This window comes from Apium graveolens, chromosome 10 (assembly GCF_009905375.1).
Source record: "Apium graveolens cultivar Ventura chromosome 10, ASM990537v1, whole genome shotgun sequence".
NCBI classification, from domain to species: Eukaryota; Viridiplantae; Streptophyta; class Magnoliopsida; order Apiales; family Apiaceae; genus Apium; species Apium graveolens.
The window spans coordinates 101,798,402-101,814,091 of NC_133656.1; the positions used below are offsets into that span (position 1 = coordinate 101,798,402).

The window sequence follows — 15,690 nt, forward strand, 5'->3', positions numbered from 1 at the left end:
ATAAACTGTTTTTGATTATTATTCAAATAGTGGTACTGTTGAGCAATTGATTGCTCACCCTTGTAAAATGTTTTATATATGTATTGCAGATACCTAGGAGATTTTTTCCATGGTAGTTGGGGCAGAGTTCCAGTTGCTTCCGTGTCAGGCTCCTCTGAGGTACTTGTGTCAGACCAGAAATGGTCTGTTGAGTTGCTGTATTAAGATAGTATTGTCAAAGTGGTTGTAATGAATTAGTTTTGTGGTAAATTATAACATAAGTCATATTTAAACCTATAAAAGATCTTGGTAAGAGGGGTCGTAATTATGTTTTATCAGTGGAATGAATTTTATTATGTTGGTTATTGTGTTATGGATGACGTCAACTCCTGACCCCGGGGTTGAGGCCGTCACAGCCAGAGGAGCTCGCACAAGTCCTATGGTCTTACAACATGACCCCCCGAACTACAACTAGAGAGACCCCATTTTCTTTGGTATATGGGTGTGAAGATATGGTTCCCGCTGAAGTAGGGGCAGATTCTTTTCGGAGGGACAATTATGACTCAGAGGCAAATGAGGTCAATCATCGGCTCTATTTGGACATGATCAAAAAAACTCGGGAAGATGCTCAGATCAGGATAGCAGCATATTAACAGAGGACAACAAGGCACTACAACAGTAAGGTTTGATCCCGGGCTTTTAAGGTAGGAGATTTGGTTCTGCGCCGGGTCATGCCAAACACCAAGGTGGTGAGCCACGGAGTCTTTGGGGCAAATTGGGAAGGCCCCTACAAGATAAAATCAGTGCTCTGGGAGGGAACCTACCACCTCAATGATATGCAAGACAAGTTGATCCCGAGAGCCTGGAACGCGGAACACCTCTGCAAATATTATCAGTAATATTATTCTTCTCAGACTTAGTATTATCTTAAACTATTCTTAAGTCTCAAGGGGTAGTGTCATATAGGTGCCTCCCTGAGACTACAAGCATGTAATCCTTTTACTTTCCATTATCTATGAATGAACGATTGATATTTATTTGTGCCTTGATATTTTAACTCATGTTAATAGATTAAAATACCTAGCAGGGGAGCCCATCCTTGGGAGCCCATGCGAGGACAAAACAGTTGTTTCATTAACATGTTAAAATCATAAGTCAAGCCGGGCCCTGACCCGTTTTACAGCAAGTCTGTGAACCGAGCTGGGCCTCGGCCCGCTTGGAAAAATAATAAGCACAAAACGGATTAAAGATGAAGATAAAACTATGAAAGTAGAAAGAGGCGCCAACAAACCCCCCTAACTGACTTAAAAGTTAGGAATGACCGGGATGCGAGCCCAAATCCCTGGCTCGCAAGGCGACATGTGCTAGAGGGTGCAGGCCGGGGAGCCCAGACCTCTATCAAATATGGCCAGGGTCATATTATGCGAGGAGAGGATATAGGAACAAGATGTGAGCCCATGGGCCCGGCTCGCTAATGCAAGTACACATGCAACACTTGTGAGTTAGCAATGATGTGAGCCTGTTTTAATTAAAAATTATCATTGATTTTACTTGATTGGACCATGATGCGAGCTGATGGGCTCGGCACGCTGTCAAGGTGTAACGCCCGCCATACACGACCAGGGTTATGATAGCTTTTGGTCAGTAGGGGCACGGTAAGTTTACACAAAATAAAGAAAATCAGCTAACACAATAATGACAAATGCGGGCACAAAAGACTTGATAATTTATACAAGCAAGTTATAAATAAGTTATTCCCCAAGGCAGGATATTTCAAATACATATGCGAGGCGAGTAGGATGCCCGCTTACCCATTCAAAATTCTATCTTCAAAAATAAATTAAACTAAGGCTTATCAGCCTCTGCCTCTTTTCAGGCCTGCTCAGCTGCGAGCCGGGCCTCCTCGGCAATTTGAGCGTCCCTTTCCATCTTCAGCTTCAGCTTCTCGGCGTGCCTAGCTGTACCAGTGCCCAGAGCACCCCAATCAAAGTCAGGAACCTTGCTGATAAAGATTTTCATGAAGTCCTAGCCCCTAGGTTCCTGGCATCAGCGAGGGCGGCCTCACGACCCGCAATCAAGGCAGAAACTGACCCCTCTAGCTCGAGCACCTTCTCCTCGAGGGCCTCTTTCTCCTTCTTCCACCCATCCGCGGCCAGGTCATGAGCCTCATTCTGATCCCTTAGCGTCTTCTCATGAGTAGCGGACAGATCAAACATCTTCTGGTTGTAGTTGTTCACAAGCGTGACTTTCTCCTGCCCATGCTCGCTAACCTTGCTCTAAAGGGACTTGACCTTGGAGTCGAGCTTTATGTTGGTTTGGCTGATGGCTCGTATTTCTCGAGCCCTAGACAGCTGACGGTAGTACACCTCAGCCGCGGCCCGGGTCAGCGCATCGTTGTTGGCCTCAAGAGAAGAAGAAGTCCAACTCTTCACATCATGGTCGTTGATGTGAGCCTGAGCGAGCCGGCCGAATGTGGTCACGACCGTGTTGGTAGAAGAAGACAAAAGGAGAGGGGCATCAGATGGAGCAGCCTTTTTTGGGTCAGGCTCACCGGTTTTTCCCTTTTTAGGACCTCGATGCCTTTTCAGCCGAGGAGAGGGCCCTCCGCTCTTGAGATGCTCCGTAAGAGTGGTCATGTGGGCTGGAGGATTAACTGAGAGCGAGCCCCTGTGGTCGTCGCCACGGGCTGAACTGGACCTGAGGTCGCGGCTTGCTCAGCCTCTTCCATGAATGGAATAGGGGATATGGCCATTTCTGAAAAGAAGACAATAAAAGAATACATTAGTCACAACAAGATACAATGGATAGAGGAGATGCGAGCAGATAGAAAATGCAAAAAATTAAAATACAATGTGAGATGCGTGCAGGAAATATAGGCATGCGAGGACACGGGCTCGCATGTGCGGGCCCGATGTTCTTACCCTTTCTGGCTCTTTTCTTTGGCTTCTTCTTTTGGGGAGTCAGCATCACTCCTTCCTTCAAAAACCCACACGCGACAAGGTTCGAGGTCGTTATGAGTTTTTGGATATCCCTGTCCGCCTTGGGAAGTCCTAGAAGGCTATCCGTGTTTATCTTTTCCTGTCCAGTGAGGACAATGCGAGGCAGGGTGGCTAGAGATGAATAAAAAATAATTTGATTGTTAAGAAAGAACTATTGTGAAGAAAAGGAATGCGGCCAGGGATAACTTATCTTACATGGGTTATAATAGAAGTGAGTCTGGACTCGAGGTACCTCGTGGATATAGAAGTAGGGGCTCTTCCACTTCCCTGAATTGCTCGGCCCGTTGTGGATAAGGTTTTTCTTGTTGAAGCATGGCCAGACAGAGAGGTAGAAATACCCAAAGTCGTTTGGCGAGTGCTTCAAGTTGAGGAAATAACCTAGCTGCCTCGCGGTTAGAGGAGGGTACCCACACTTATGGTACATGATTTATAGTAGGGCGGCCCGGTATCCATTCGGATTGATCTGAAGAGGTGCGAGCTGGTAGTACTCGCAAATGTCCTTAATGAAAGGATGGAGGGGTGAAGAGATTCCTAGATTTAGCAAAAAGGTGGACAAAACCATGCGAGGCACCCTGCCTCCATTCTCATGGTGGTTGAATATATAGCATCGCATGTGCGGAAAGGGCAGGACAACATGACCCTCGAGCTGGAACTGCTCGATGTGCTCGACCAAATGCTTCTGAGTAAGCGAGGTGGGAAGGTCGCGGCAAGCGAGCACCTTTATCTCCTCGGCCGTAATAGAAATCTCCTCCCCATCAGGGATGATCTGCTTTCTGAAGATAACATCACCCTCAAGTTCGGGCTGGGCAGGAGGCACGTAAGGCTCAGGAGAAGCTGCGGGGACATAGTTATAATTGCAGATCTTAAATTGACTTGTAATATCTGCCACCTCCTCGCTTTGAGAGGAATTGTAAGACCAACGCGAGTCGTCTTCTTCACCCTCGAGCCCCAAGATGGGATACTGTGTGGGAACAGGCTCCTTCCCTTTCTTAGTGTCATAGTAGGCGCTCCCCAGGTCGCTGTCAGTAGACTCCGAGTCGAAATGAATAGGGTCGAGGTCATTGGCTGCAGCTTGCCTAAGACGGGCCGCTCTCTCTTCAACCATCTCTCTCAAAATCTCCTCATCCTGTTCTTTGTCCAAAGAAGCGGGCTCGCGGTTTAAGAGTTCCTCCACCCCGAGGAAAGCTGGTATCTTAGAGAGGTCCATAAGCCTGTTTCTCCAATCATAAATATTCTTCTCCGTGGTGTAGTCTTCAGGGTTAGGGTCAAGGTGAATATCTAGTGAGCCGGAGTCACCTGCTCGCATCGAGTTCTCAACTCTAACAATGTTCAGGGCCCCTTGAGGGGTGATAGCAGAGCCATGAGAACTAGGTTGGCTGAGACGGCCAGAGAGGGAGGTCAGCTCGCGTTGGAAGTCATTTGAGCCTCGCTGCTCAGGTGGATATTGGTTTAATGGAGACGGAGTGGCTGAAGAGCGAGCCGGGCTGGCAGAGGAACGAGTCGGGCTAGAAGAAGAGCGAGATGATCCGTAGGAGCGGGCTGAAGACGCACCCGACATCTGTAAAAGATGGCGAATATTAGTGTGTGGCCCTAAGAAAAGCAGAAGCAAGTATGGGGTCGCACCTAAGTGTCCTCACGTCTCACACGGGGTCGCACCTAAGTATCTATGCAGGTAGACAGGCTCGCATCGCGTTTCGTGATTGTGTGTGGGCTCACATCGAACAGGTGGTGTGTGCTCGCGTGGTGCATATGAACAAACATGAATGGATATGAATGATTGAAGATCAAAGGGGTACCTGTAGGTGAAGTATAGGATGATCCTGATGAATCTGTTCCCGGAGAATATCATCGCCGGTAGACGGTCCTTGTGATGACGATAGTTTTTGTCGTGGTAGATCCTTGAGCAAAATGAGCAGCAATTTGTTACTGTTCTTGGAAAAGTGAAGAAATGAATTGAAATCCCACATATTTATAGGGGATAGGAGAGAGAAATGACCACTGACGCGTGTCACCATCTCAAGGGACGACACGAATCCCTACGCCAGCTGTCCAACAGCTGTCATGGGTTTAAGATAGATGACTGTTGAAAGACATGCGAGGCAGCAATATGCGACCTCGTGGACTCACACTTGCGGGGCCATAAAAAGCTAATGTTGGAAAATTCCTAGCCTCAAGATGCGGCCAGGAATTTTGGGGGCTAGTTGTTATGCCCGCTTTCGGTCATGGGCCCTAAACAGGTCCCCATTGGAACATTAAATAGCTGGGCTCTCATGTGTGGGCTAGAATCGTGGATTAATATGACTTGGGCCAGCACATGCGAGTTGGGCTCATAACATGTGAGCCGATAGGCTCTCACATGAGAATTGGGCTCACACTTGTAATCTGGGCTCAGGTGCCCACACGCGGGCTGGGCTCAGGTGCCCACACGCGGGCTGGGCCCATGAACCCAAATCTTATGAAAACGAAGGAAATATTATATTTATTAATTAGAAAGGAAGGCGGTGCGACCCGAGGTAACCAGACCGGCCCGCGGTAACCAGGCCGGCCCGCATTAAAAGACTTTGTGTGCAACATGGAAAGTGACTCATAGATGACTGAGTTGCTCGTAGATTTCGGGGCTGACACGGGTTGTTCCTACAATTACGGGAAAAATGCGGAGATGCCGCGAGATTGTAGGAAGCGTCTGGAGCCGGTCGAGATTTACGTGACTAATTGGCTGAATGCCTGACTTTTATCATGGGCTTGGGCGGCACGGGTTGAAGAACCCTAACCCTAGCCTACGTGACTTGTTCCCCAAGAACTACATGGGGCTTGATCCATATAAATAGGGTACGTAGGCACTTGTATGATATATGAGTCGACACTTGATAGAGAATAACAAAAACCCTATTCTTTCTTAAGGAGTCAACATACAAGTTCTGTAACACCCCAGTCCCACATCGAGGAAATTTGAGATTTCTGTTCAGTTTATAAGGAAAAGCACTACTACTATGTACACCAACAAATCATGATCTTTTGGGGGCCTGTGGTGGGCTTGTCGTAACCCAAGTTGGCTGCACTCGGGACAGTATGCTTCGACTTATTTCGGAATCGGGACTTGACCCGGTTTTCGAAAAAGGCTCGGGATTTGACCCGGGTTGTCACATATGGTATCAGAGTCGACTCTCGAAAGCTTGATGCATCAAGTTGCCGGAGGTGGGAAGACGAAGGCTGGTGGTATTATCCCACAATGGCAAGAGGTCCGGAGGTGGGGACACGAAGCCAGCCGGTATTATCCTACAATGGCTAGAGATGTACGATCTTGGTCCTATAGGCTGTCTGTTCGGGCCTGACGAGGACATCAAGAGTTTAAGTGGGGAGTTTGTAACACCCCAGTCCCACATCGAGGAAATTTGAGATTTCTGTTCAGTTTATAAGGCAAAACACTACTACTATGTACACCAACAAATTATGATCTTTTGGGGGCATGTGGTGGGTTTGTCGTAACCCAAGTTGGCTGCACTCGGGACAATATGCTTCGACTTATTTCGGACTCGGAATTGGGACTTGACCCGGTTTTCGAAAAAGACTCGAGATTTGACCAGGGTTGTCACAAGTTCAGCCACCACCACAAAACAACCTTCCTCCGCCTTCAAACACTGTCCTTGATCCTTGTTCGGACCATCAACCTCCATAACACTGTTATACGAAATTCTTCCTATAACAATAAACAATCAACTTTTCCTTGTTCCGACCATCAACCTCCATAACACTGTTATACGAAATTCTTCCTAGAACAATAAACAATCAACTTGTATTTGATATACGTTATACATTGTACAACATTTATAAATAAGAAAACAACTAAAAAAATTATAATTGTATGGTACATAAAAAAATTCTAAAAAATGACCCGCGATTCGCACGGGTTATTATGCTAGTTTAATTATTGACGGTTAAACACACTCATTCATTTACCTTATATTTAACGAGTTTCGAACAATAGACGTCCTTACGAAAATAGACGTCCTTACGAAATGCTCAATCCAGGGGTGTACCTGAGTTTACTTAACAAAAAAAAGCGCATTCTGTACAAAGCAGGGAGATGGTAGAGCAATACAATTGGCATTAAGTGTGTAATTCCGTGTGATATTTGTCTTTTTCTGCTCGGTTTTGGAAAATAGAAATAACTAGGAATTGTGACAACTTCCAACTGAAAAGAACCTACCATCTACAATAAATATATTGATAAATTTATAATTAAATAATACAATAAAAATGTGACACCATACAAATGTTATATGCATGTCCACCACAAACTTGGCAAAGACTCTTTTACTGACTACCAACCAAGACTTTTAGTTTTAGTAGTAGTTCACATCTCACATCTTTATATACATGTATATGTTGTACTAACTCTACCTTGTTTTTGTCAAACTTCTTTCCCATTTCTCCCTGATATTCTCAATAAGCTGAAATTAGGTAAAGTTCTCAACTTTCTTGTTCTAATTTACAGCTTGAATTTTTATGATCGTGATAGCTAGTGTATTTGACTTTTCTTCTTTTGGGTGATCAAATTTTATGCTCTGTTTTGATCAACAATTATTTTAAGTATGATTGTCTTAGTCTTTGTGTTGATGAAAATGATTGGGATGTTGTTAATTTAATGTGTATTTTAAAAAAATGATTCTTTGAGTTCTTGTGTTGATGAAAATGATTAATATGTTGTTAATTTGATCTAATGTGGGTTTTTAATATTGCACAACTAGGAGATTTTGTGTTCTTGTACTTGGATGAGAATTGTTATATTGATGTACCATGTTTGTTGTTTTTAAGACTTCAATCATTAAGCATACAAGAGTACATTGTGCTGGACTAAATTTACCTACTAGTAGTTTCTTTCGGTTGAAGGTTCTTATATTCTTTTGTTGATATCTACTTGATTAAAATTTTGAATGGAAATGTCCAATTCTCTTCTTCTTTTCAAGATAAAATTTCAAAACGTAGGGGGCATTTGGATTTGCAGTTGGTTAACGGGAATGGGAATGAATTTCAAAAACATTCTTGTTGTGTAATTTCATTCCCATTACCGTTAGCCGGGTTCAAGTCCCGTGATCCAAGTGCCCTCATAGTTGTCTGCTCAGTCTCTCACAGTTTGTTGCATGCGAATGCTCACACATGGTTGAGATTGTTGCCATGGGTTTATATGGATGTTGTAAATGCTCAATTTAGAAACATTCCATTTGTTCGGCTTTGAAGGTCTTCCTTTGTTGTGATATAGGCTATTGGTATTCATCATGTTTGTTTTACTGGAAGGTTAAGGGAAGGACATGTAATTATAGATGTGGACAAGTAAAGCACTGTTTGGCATTTTTTTGGAATCCTTAATACTGTTGTTGTACTTCTCTTACAGTTCCTTCCATTGCAGCCACTTGTAAAATGTCAAGTTTGGAGCAGCCCCTTGGTTTGGAGAAGTTGCCAAGCCTAAGCACTATTGAGCGACTTAATAGTTTCAGATCTACTTCTTGCAGTCCTAGAGGAGTGGATGGTGGAATGGGAGAGTCCTGGATTGAAGGAAAAAGTTCTGGCTCATCCAATAGCTGCAGGTAAAATGTCTTGGCAATGCTGTTACTTTTTGCTGCTTGTGCCCATAGATTCTTTTAGCAATGAAAAAGTTTCATCTCTTGCCGCGTCACCTAGACCAACTTTTCCAAAGAGTCAAAGCAAGAAAAAAACAATAGATTGTAATATTGTATTGTTAGTGTTAGTGAAAATGTTACTGATTTAATTATAGTAAGATGAGTTGAATCTCTCTGATAACTTGAAGCCTCAAAGAGGAGTTGCAAACAGCCATTCTTTTGTAAATAGAGTGAATTTTGAGGGGAGTATGAATTATCGTAGAGGTATATTCGGACACGAAGGAGATAATATCTTTACTTGTCAGCTGCTTATGTTATATCATCTTTAACTAACCTTTGCTGTTCAGAGGGATAGTGATCAGAATCTCTAGTGCTCTGGTCTCATTGTGTCCTAAAACTTCCTTTATTTAATTTTTTCAGTCACTATGCAATTCCTTGTGATTGGCCCTTTAGAAATTTAAGAAACTCTGACAGGATTCTATATATTTCAGTGAAGATTTTGAAGAGTACAGAAGAGAGTCTTTCACCTGGAGCCGTACACAGAACGAGATCTCTTGTAGGAGTTCATGTTTAGACCACAGTAATGGTAGATACCGGATTGAATGTGATTTACCATATTTTCCGAATCATCAACACAACTCATATGGCATAAATGGTAGAGGCATCAAGAACATTGTACATAAGGTAATACCTTTGTGTACTTTAGTTTTTTGCAATCAAGTACTCAACTAAATTTAAGTTTTTTCTCAATATATATGATAGTGGAGCCCAGGCTTTACCATGTTTCTGTGGCTGAATTTTTTTTATTTAGTGTATGATTGTGTATTCCCCTGTATACATATCATTAGATGTGGTCATTGATAATTGGTGGAATGCTTCAGGTGTGCAAAGGTATACCAGACTATGTCAAGATAGTGGAAGTTGGTCCAAGAGATGGTTTACAAAATGAAAAGACTGTCGTCCCTACAGCTGTAAAGGTTGAACTAATTCGTAGGCTAGTTTCCAGTGGTTTATCTGTTATCGAGGCTACAAGTTTTGTCTCACCAAAATGGGTACCTCAGGTGACATGCCTTTCGGTCTACTGTTGTTCGGTGTTGTATCAACATATCAATTAAAGTGCCCTTTATTTTGTCTGATACCTATCTAAAAGTCTTGCAAAATAAATCTCCTTTTCCTGGGCAATTGCTACTGTTATATATTTAAGAGTTTATATAAATTTCTTTAATTTTTTTTTGGAGGGGGGAGGGTTATGTTCTATAAATAAGGGGAGTATTTCAGTTGCACTTGAAGCATTCAAAATTATTGCTAGCTAATTTATTTCATTTGATGTGTGTGTGTGTGGTGCACAAACAAAAGTAACAAGTTGTAACAAAGTCAAAATTCAATTTTGACATAATCTTGATAGACAATTCTAAAAAAATCGTTGTGTATGTAAAACATATTTGGTGAATTGTAGTGACAGTGATGAGTACACTCAACCTAAGAATGAAAGTAGAACGGAACAGAATTAATTTCGAGTCTGGTTCAGTAAAATTTCTTAGCAGAGCCATCTAGTCCCTCACCCAAGGCCAAATTCTTTGTATAAAAGCAAGTCCCTCACAAGTTATAACCTCTGAAGTTAACTGGTGTCTTGAGCCACTGGGCAACATGAATTTTCACATAAGATAATTGAGTTATTATCGTACAATAGATTGTTAGCTTGAAAATGCATTTTTGTATAATATTTTGATATTTTGATGTTACACGTTGAAATCAACTTCTTAGAACTTCGTTTCATCGGATACCTCTCTGAAAGTCTTGTAGGATCAATCTCCTTTTTCTGGGCATTTGCTACTGATACATATTTTAGAGTTACTTCACTTAAATTTTGACAATGATGGGTTTTTTTGGGGGGTGCGGGAGAGGTGTTGGATTTTGTAAATAAGGAGTGTTTCAGTTGATCCTAGAGTATCCTAACCTGGCCGGGCTCTTGTTTCAATGCTAATTGAACTTTTATTTAACATGCACTGCATTTTTTTATGAGAAGTTGAGCTTTGACCCTTTTCTATGTTAATGTTTCTTCTCATAAATTCAATTTTGTGTTGTATTATTGTCTTTGCATCTATTCTCATAAAGCTTGACATATTACTGCTCATGGTCCTTTTCTTTCTCCGGCATTTGTAACAGCTAGCAGATGCAAAAGATGTAATGAAAGCAGTTAAAAATTTGGAAGCTGTTAAACTGCCTGTTTTGACACCCAATCTAAAGGTAAGTCGTGCTTCCCTTCAGAAAAGTATCTGACATGCTGTTCAATTAAATTCGTAACGCTCTTAAGAATTTGCAGGGCTTTGAAGCGGCTGTTGCTGCCGGTGCAAGGGAAGTAGCTATCTTCGCATCGGCTTCAGAAGCCTTTTCCAAGTTGAATATTAATTGTAGTATTGCAGAAAGTCTTGCACGTTATCGTGTTGTTGCTGACGCTGCCAGAAAGCTTTCAGTTCCTATTCGTGGGTATGTGCTAGTTCCACTACTAAACATAAGTAACCATTGCATTGTCATTTTTTTTGCTTCTATTAGGAAAATGAGGACGCATTCTAATGTATATCAGAGCCGGTATTTTTTCCTGTCCATAGCATTCGAAGGTCTTTGCTGAAAAACTCTTGCAGATTTCGTAACAGACAATGTTATTCTGTATAAGGGTGTTAAATTTTAAATTTTAAGTTGGAGGTCTGTTTAATACGGAACTAACTATGTATTGAGAAAGTAGTTGGTGCATGCTAACTCTATTTATAATGGTATCTCTAAAAACATAAATCGGTTGCTGGCATTGCTGATTTTCTTTGTTTCAAGATCCAAGTAATAAAATTAGGTGTCACGTATATTACATTACATTATTATAATATTATGTGTTATCATTTAAGTAAACTTAGAATGTGGATAAGTTTGCATATATCTAAGTACTTGTAATTTTTATTAGTATAAGTTTCACAGATACACTGAGAGGCGCAAGGTCATGCTTGCCAAGCGTGAATAGTTTAATGTGTTTGATGCCTTATTGTTATCAGTGTGAATACCATCTAGCAGCTCAGTTTATAATTTTTGTGTAAACTGCATATTAGTGATATTACCAAATTGAAATTTTGGGTCGCTGAGTTTGCAGCATGTATATATGTTTAACAAGTCATTTACCTTCGTAAGAGCTTCATCTTTTTTTTTTGTTGTTCAAATATACTTTTGCAATTTATGTGGCACCTTGTATATATACGAATTGTAATATTTTTGTGACTAATCTGCAATTTTGCATAAAGTTTATTACGTTTCTAAATAATTGCATTTCTATATAAAAAAATTGGACTTTCTTTTCAAGATTGACATGATTATAACCTTTTAGAAATGATAAAAAATTGATTTGCATCTCTTGTTCTTTAATATTATTACTTTCAGTAACTGTTTAAAAAATAGGCACCCTGGTGAAACAGTTCCTAATTTCTTCCGTACGAACAGATACATTTTTAACATATCTAGCTGTTGTACTAGTACTTGACTTTGACTTTGGTGGACACGATCATGTCCTATTTCTTGTGATTAAAAACAATCAACACTATCATGTTTCTTGTATGAACTGATCTGCATTCATAATAAGTTTTGTATTGAAATAGAAGCAATAGAACTGCATTGAAACTTGCAGATGGGCATATGCATGACATGATGTATGAAAGTGTCTAACTATTTCACTGTACACCGCAGACCTGAAAAGCGACTACTATTTTTTTCTTGTGGGAAATGGGGACCTGCAGCATGTTATAATAATATATTAAAAAGACAGAAAACCTAGTATACACACATAGGAGAACAACTCCAAGATATAACCAAACACTCTCAGGAACATGCTCCAAAACCAAAACACGGACCTGAAGCTTGCGTGGTTTCTGGTCATTTTTCTTCCCCTGAATCATTTTAAGTCAGTGTATCACGTTGCTGCACCCATGTCCATTGTCCAGTTTATGACATGGATACTTGAGGTTGATAGAATGTACCACACAGCAGGTCATTAAAGACTGAAAATACAAAAAGTGAAACTTGTCACTTTAAGCCCATAAATTCCTTTGAACTTGACAAATTAATCCTTTTTCTTGAATCCTCCAAGGCCCATACCACCATATTGGGTTTTACTGAACAAACTCCAGTATTTATGTTGGCAGCATATAGTACAAAATATATTTACAACCCATGGTTTGTCAATGTTCAGGTACATATCATGTGTTGTTGGCTGCCCAGATGAAGGAGCAATCCCACCATCAAAAGTTGCATATGTAGCTAAAGAACTTCATGGTATGGGTTGCTACGAAATCTCGCTTGCTGATACAATAGGAGTTGGTACCCCTGGTAATGCTAAGAACCTTATGAATTATATTTTACATTTGTTCATTACTTTTAGAATTCTTTGGTCTATGACCATATAACTGGTGGCATGGCAATTGGCATGTCATTAGCTGCTTACTGAATAAAGACTTGTAGTCAGTTTCGGTGGGTGGAATGAGATGGAGGTAGGCATGGAAATTATAAATTAGTCAGACGTGGAAGAGAATAATGGCGTAGGTGACGCTGAATAAATATGATTTTTTTTGTCAAGTGAAAGAATATGATATTTAACTTCTTAGTGATCATATTGGTAAATATGGATTGCGGGAGGAATGAACGAGCATCCACTCGTAAGCAGAAGAAATGATCTCCAGTTTAAACCTGTGGAATGCAAAGTGTGGAAAGGAAACAAAATTTATGTCCAAAAGATTCTTTTAATATCATTGCATTTTTCCAACATTTAATGGAGGGTTTATATACTGAGTAATTTTTCTTTCTCATATAATCTACGCAAAAATGTAAATTTTTTTTACTAATCGTGCTACCAAAATGCCTCATTGCACTTACTTTGTTACTCAACTTTTCCTCATTCACATGTTACAGGTACTGTTCTTCCAATGCTTGAAGCCGTAATGGATTTTGTTCCTGTTGAGAAGCTTGCTGTGCATTTCCACGACACTTACGGACAGGCCCTTCCGAATATATTAATGTCCCTCCAGGTGAGCTATACCTTGAACTATATTCTTTTTCTGAATCCATTCTGATTTTGTTATATGAAGTGTCAAACCACATTAATTTTACAAGATAAAGACCCTACTTTTTAGGAGGCATGACATTGAATTGTATGGCCAATTGTTTGTGGTAATGTGCCATTACCATCTTTTGAAATGAAAACTATAGTTCTTCTAAAAGAAAAGGAGCATTCTTAAAATTACTGATCTACAATCAAAACAATCAGAAAAGGAATCTGTTGTTCCGTGCCTTTATTTTAACGTATATTTCCTCTGCACTAATGAGGAAAACAAGTAACTTCTCAACCACATCAATGAAATTTTATTGACTAGAAGAACAATTTCCTTGTGACAGATGGGAATCAGTGTTGTGGATTCCTCTACTGCGGGTTTAGGAGGGTGCCCGTATGCAAAGGGAGCTTCCGGGAATGTTGCAACAGAGGATGTTGTCTACATGCTTCATGGTCTGGGCATAAAAACTAATGTTGATCTTGGGAAGCTCTTGTCTGCAGGGGAGTTCATAAGCAAACATTTAGGCCGGCCCTCGGGTTCAAAAACTGCCATCGCTTTAAGCCGGTTTACTGCGAAGGCCTGATAATACAAAACTGTGCAGGAACAATATTTCTAGTAAATTTTGCGATCTTTTGCAAAAAATGAAATATAAATATTAAATACACAGGTTTACACATTTATAGATGCACAAGTGGAGATATCAGTACTTTAGACAAGAGTAAAAGTTTATAGGGGTCTTTGTAGGCATACATTAGTCACTAATTCCAATAAAAATGAGTTTTTTTTATTGGTGGAATTGATGTGAATGCAGAGGTTATTAACATTTATTATTCATTATTAATATTTATTATTCAATCACCAATAAGACAAACTCATTTATATGGGAGTTAGTATTTATATGGGAGTTAGTGACTATTGTGTGCCCTTGTGCACATCATAAAAAATCCCAAAGTTTATATACTCCCTCCGTCCCTAAAAACGTTTCCTCTTTGTGTTGGACACGTTTGCCAATGCACACTTTTGATTGTTAATATCTTTAATTTCGTATTAGTATTAAATATAAAAATTTCATAGTATTAAATTACTCATAAATACGAATTCAACGAGATCACTCATAATTATATTTGATCTTATAGATTAGACATAAATTAATAGTCAATCGCTTAACATGAATAGTGTTCGAAATCAATATAGGAAATGTATTACGGGACGGAGGGAGTACTAATATACTCTATTCAGTTAAAATTAAAGTTTAAGTTGCTCATGAGTTATGCATCTTTAACATCTCTCTTTCCATATTCTAACCGATCGACAATCAAAAGGAACTACCGAATCTAAAGTCATTTTTTATTTCATAAGATTGAGTCGCATCTCAAATTTTTATATAAAATTTAAATCCACTAACGATATTAACTTATAGCCCTAATTTGACATGGGGTGATTATGTTTATTTTTATCTCAAAAACATTTAATATGTACGTTCATCACAAGTTATAGTGATTAATTTATAGCTCTAATTTGACTTGAGGTATTTATATTTAATTATTTAGTAAATCCGTAAGTGCTATCTTTCGGAAACTTTAATTATTATTATTTTGCACAAAAATAATTTTATATAATTATTATTATTTTGCAAAAAATAACTTTTTTTAATTGTTGCCATTGAGATAGTCAACTTTATTTTTTTAACATAGCACTCTGTTAAATATTCTTAACTGAAGTTAATAAATTCATTTTTAACTTCTTATTATCGCACTTTGATAGTTTAACTATTATTTATTTTGTAAGAAAATGAATGTTTTATATATATATTGACATCTTATTAATTAAATAATTATTAAAAAATAATTTACCTAAATTATAATTTTAGAATGATCACTGACTTCTAGATATTTTATTATAAATTTTTTTGACCAAGTTAAACATACGAAACTTGAAAATTTTAATGAGTATGCTTTCATGAAATAAACTCATATTTCTTCCATGCTTTTGAAAATGATTAAACACCTTAGT

General features: G+C 39.5%; 1 protein-coding gene across 3 annotated transcripts; it reads left to right on the forward strand.

Moving 5' to 3' along the window:
- The first annotated feature begins 7,295 nt into the window (after positions 1–7,295).
- Positions 7,296–14,542, forward strand: LOC141690145 (hydroxymethylglutaryl-CoA lyase, mitochondrial). Of its 3 annotated transcripts, none has more exons than XM_074494804.1 (9): positions 7,296–7,439; positions 8,386–8,563; positions 9,088–9,280; positions 9,478–9,657; positions 10,763–10,843; positions 10,920–11,083; positions 12,822–12,958; positions 13,538–13,653; positions 14,021–14,540. In XM_074494804.1, the coding sequence occupies exons 2-9, from the start codon at positions 8,397–8,399 to the stop codon at positions 14,258–14,260; spliced, it is 1,278 nt and encodes a 425-aa protein (XP_074350905.1). In that variant the 5' UTR covers positions 7,296–7,439; positions 8,386–8,396; the 3' UTR covers positions 14,261–14,540. The 3 variants fall into 3 exon arrangements, with proteins under 3 accessions (XP_074350905.1, XP_074350906.1, XP_074350904.1); XM_074494805.1 differs by having other exon boundaries at positions 7,310–7,439; positions 8,371–8,563; positions 14,021–14,542; XM_074494803.1 differs by lacking the exon at positions 7,296–7,439 and adding an exon at positions 8,079–8,309 and having other exon boundaries at positions 14,021–14,542.
- Positions 14,543–15,690: the final 1,148 nt, after the last annotated feature.